This window comes from Tasmannia lanceolata, unplaced genomic scaffold (assembly GCF_043159265.1).
Source record: "Tasmannia lanceolata isolate RefF3 unplaced genomic scaffold, GAP_Taslan_0.1 ptg000026l, whole genome shotgun sequence".
In the NCBI taxonomy this organism is placed as follows: Eukaryota; Viridiplantae; Streptophyta; class Magnoliopsida; order Canellales; family Winteraceae; genus Tasmannia; species Tasmannia lanceolata.
Window position 1 is genome coordinate 4,677,448 of NW_027518703.1, and position 3,167 is coordinate 4,680,614.

At 44.5% G+C, this 3,167-nt stretch overlaps 1 protein-coding gene across 1 annotated transcript; it reads right to left on the bottom strand.

Annotated features, from left to right (window-relative positions):
• Positions 1 to 201: 201 nt before the first annotated feature.
• Positions 202 to 1,916, bottom strand: LOC143858440 (uncharacterized). Its single transcript, XM_077369093.1, has 2 exons — positions 1,251 to 1,916; positions 202 to 1,143 (listed from the first exon to the last, which is right to left on the bottom strand). Exons 1-2 carry the CDS (start codon positions 1,914 to 1,916, stop codon positions 202 to 204), a joined length of 1,608 nt encoding a protein of 535 aa, XP_077225208.1.
• Between the last annotated feature and the right edge of the window lie 1,251 nt (positions 1,917 to 3,167).

Here is a 3,167-nt window from a genome sequence, read left to right on the forward strand (position 1 = left end):
TTACAGTAGGGTCCAAAAAATAGAATATTCCACCTTCAAAAATTGGGTTCTCCTCAGAAAACTTGCCAGCCTTCAACTATGCACACCACTATACCTCAAAAAATTATTATATACAACAACTAATTACTGTGCACACTTTCAATTAATCCACTTCTCCTCCTTCATCCAACTGGAGCCTCCAATGCATTCTCCGCGGAATAATTACGTGAAAAAAGGAGCTGCACAAGGTACACCCGACCTACAACACCACCACCACACCGAATAAGTATGGAATCGGGGATGTTCTATACTACTTATTGACCTCAATATATTACGTATCATGTACCTATTGAAAACGGGGGCAGAGGGTCCAATGGAAGATTCATCAGGGAGTTGTCTCTCCATGGGAGGTTCTCTGCAAGTCCTTTTGTTGTGGCCTAGTTTTCCACAGATCGTACATTTGCGATGCACTCCACTCTGCAATTCGCGGTCAGATCTTCTCGTTCGCGGCCGTCCAGGTGGTCTTTTCGCTATTGGAGGTAATACAGTCTGCAGAGGTTCTGGAGGCAGTTCCCATTGAGTGTGATCTACTGTAGGGTGAAGCACCTCACAGTACGTTTCCCGATACATCTGTATACGAAACCATTTATGGCGATAATCGTACTCATCAAAATCTGTGATGGCAATGGCTGCCATGGCATGTCCGCACGGAAGCCCAAGCGTTTGGAACTCACGACATGTACAGGTTTGTTGCAGCAAGTTTACGACATCATGATGATCACGGGACCTTACTTCAAATTCGTGCACACCTACTCGATAAGCAGTATATCCGCGACCCTGTTCCCTGGCCAGTCCCAAATGTTTTTCTGCATAATGCATGCACTTTGTTTCCCATTGAAGGCCCATCGCTTGACGTTTCTGTATGTATTCGGAGCTCTTAAAACGAGTCAGCTCCACCGCAGCTGCAATCGGCAATTTTCTGGCATCCTTTAGCACTGCATTGTAACACTCCGATCTATTGGTGGTCAACACATCATATCTTTCCCCCTTGAAGTAGAAACTAGCCCAGTTTTCCTTCGGAATAGCGGCTATCCAGTTGTGTGCATTTTCATTCCTCGCCTTAATTTTTCCATTGTGTCTATGAAAACACTCTCTCTCAAAGCCCTAGCAGCTCTCCAGAACAATTTCTTAAGTAAAGGGTCTTTGAAGTCGGTGTACAGATTGGCGGCGAGGTGACGCATGCAGTAGCTATAGTTTGCAATAGGCATTACTTTAGGCACTGCTTGCATCAACCCCTTTTGTCGATCGGAGCACAGGGTCAATGCGCCTATCCCCTCAGGCAATACGTGCCGCTTCACCAAATAGAGGAACCAGCACCAGCTATCTTCGTTCTCAGTCTCGACAACACCAAAAGCTAATGGAACTAAGCCGTTGTTCCCGTCTACCCCAACTGCGATCAGTAAGATTCCAAGATACTTTCCACGTAGATGCGTCCCATCGACCAAAACTATCGATCTGAGTGTTCGTTGGAAAGAACGTATGCTGGGACCAAATGCCCAGAATAAGCGAGCAAATTTATCATCTCCCCCTGGACGTAGATCTCTCGCTCGAAAAACACGCATGTAGGTGCCCGGGTTTGTTCTCATCATCTCAACTATCAGTGCAGGGAGCAAGTGGTACGAGTCCTCCACATTTCCACACTTTATTTCAAGGATGATGTTCATCGCAAGGTGTGCTCTACGGTAGGTCATGGTTATACCCCAGTGCGACTTCATGTACTGTCTTATGATCCTTGTCCCCACATCTTCTGGACGGTCAAATAGGGGTAAGCATGTCTCGGCAACCCATGTGGATGTAGCTAGATGATTATCATTGCCCTTTAAGTGAGATGTACACGTATGGTCGCTCACAAACTTCTTCACTAACACATAAGTCATACGGCTAATGCCTCATATACGCCACTTGCAACCTGGTTCTTTGCATACAACGGCATACTTCTTGGGAGTTGAGCGTGACTTCTTGAACATGAATCGCTGCCGAATTGCATACTCCTTAACGGCCTTCTTGAACTGCTTCATATTTGGATACATAGCCCCAACAGTTAACTCATCGAACTGAAGATTATCTGCATCTACCTCATCAGCCCCAACATACATGTCGTCTACTTCCAGTGGCCGACTTGTGCCAGCAGGTAGAAATGGCCAACCATTGGCGGTAGGGGGAGCCACTTCTGTTGGCCTAAGATTTTCACCAGAATCTTCGTTCTGATTTTCATTTCCATTATAATTTTCAGGATCATGGGCGGCCTCATCACCCTCCTCATCCTGAACCTCAGCCTCGTCATCATCCTCATCATCATCCTCTGCAGGATCATCATCATTGTCATCTTCAGTTCTAAATTCTTCGAAATCACAACCGAAGACATGAAAATCATCCTCCAAAACGTTAATATGCTCCAACGGCACATCTGCATCATTCCCGGGGACAATGATATCTTCGGAGGTAGGGTTCTCATACATATCGTCCGAGAAGTTTTCATTTAGGCCAACTCGTACCCTACACAGTTCAACAATATAAAATTAGGATAGTAGATTGAGTACTTCAATATAAATAAAATTGTACAAGACATACCTTGAACTAAATTGTGCCGAGTCACCTCCTATGCTTGTATTACCCAATTCTGTTTCATATTCTCTTTCTAAGTCTACTTCAAAACGAGAGTCGGGAGTGACAGTTACTCGTTCCGATGGATATCTTAGGTGTGGAATCGGTGGAACGGAAGTAGGAGGTATGCATGCATTATGAGAGGGATTTTGAGAGGGAATCAGTGGTACAGAAGTCAAACGTATGGGCAGGTTATGAGAGGGATTTCGAGGTGAAAAGGAAGTAGAAGGTATGACATTGTTTGTGGGCAGAATTGAAGAATAAGATGAATTTAGGCCATTGTCAATTTTTGTTATGTATAGCATCACAGAGTTGAAATTATCTTTCTCAAGCACCTTAACCAACGATTGGAAGATTTCATCGCTATCGACGTCGATTAGAGTGCTTATATATGGATCAACAACATATCGACATTTGATGGATAGTGACACCCCTCCTCCAATACTCCCAATTCGACTGTGGATTAGAGCCTCCAATTCTTTAAGATTCATTCGGGGACTTACCAATAACAATTTCTTACTCCC

Coding starts and splice junctions, on each gene's coding strand:
- LOC143858440 (XM_077369093.1), bottom strand. CDS start 1,916: ATGACTTATGTGTTAGTGAAGAAGTTTGTGAGCGACCATACGTGTACA. Junction 1,144..1,250: donor TGATGCAAGCAGTGCCTAAA/GTAATGCCTATT, acceptor GAGAGCTGCTAG/GGCTTTGAGAGAGAGTGTTT.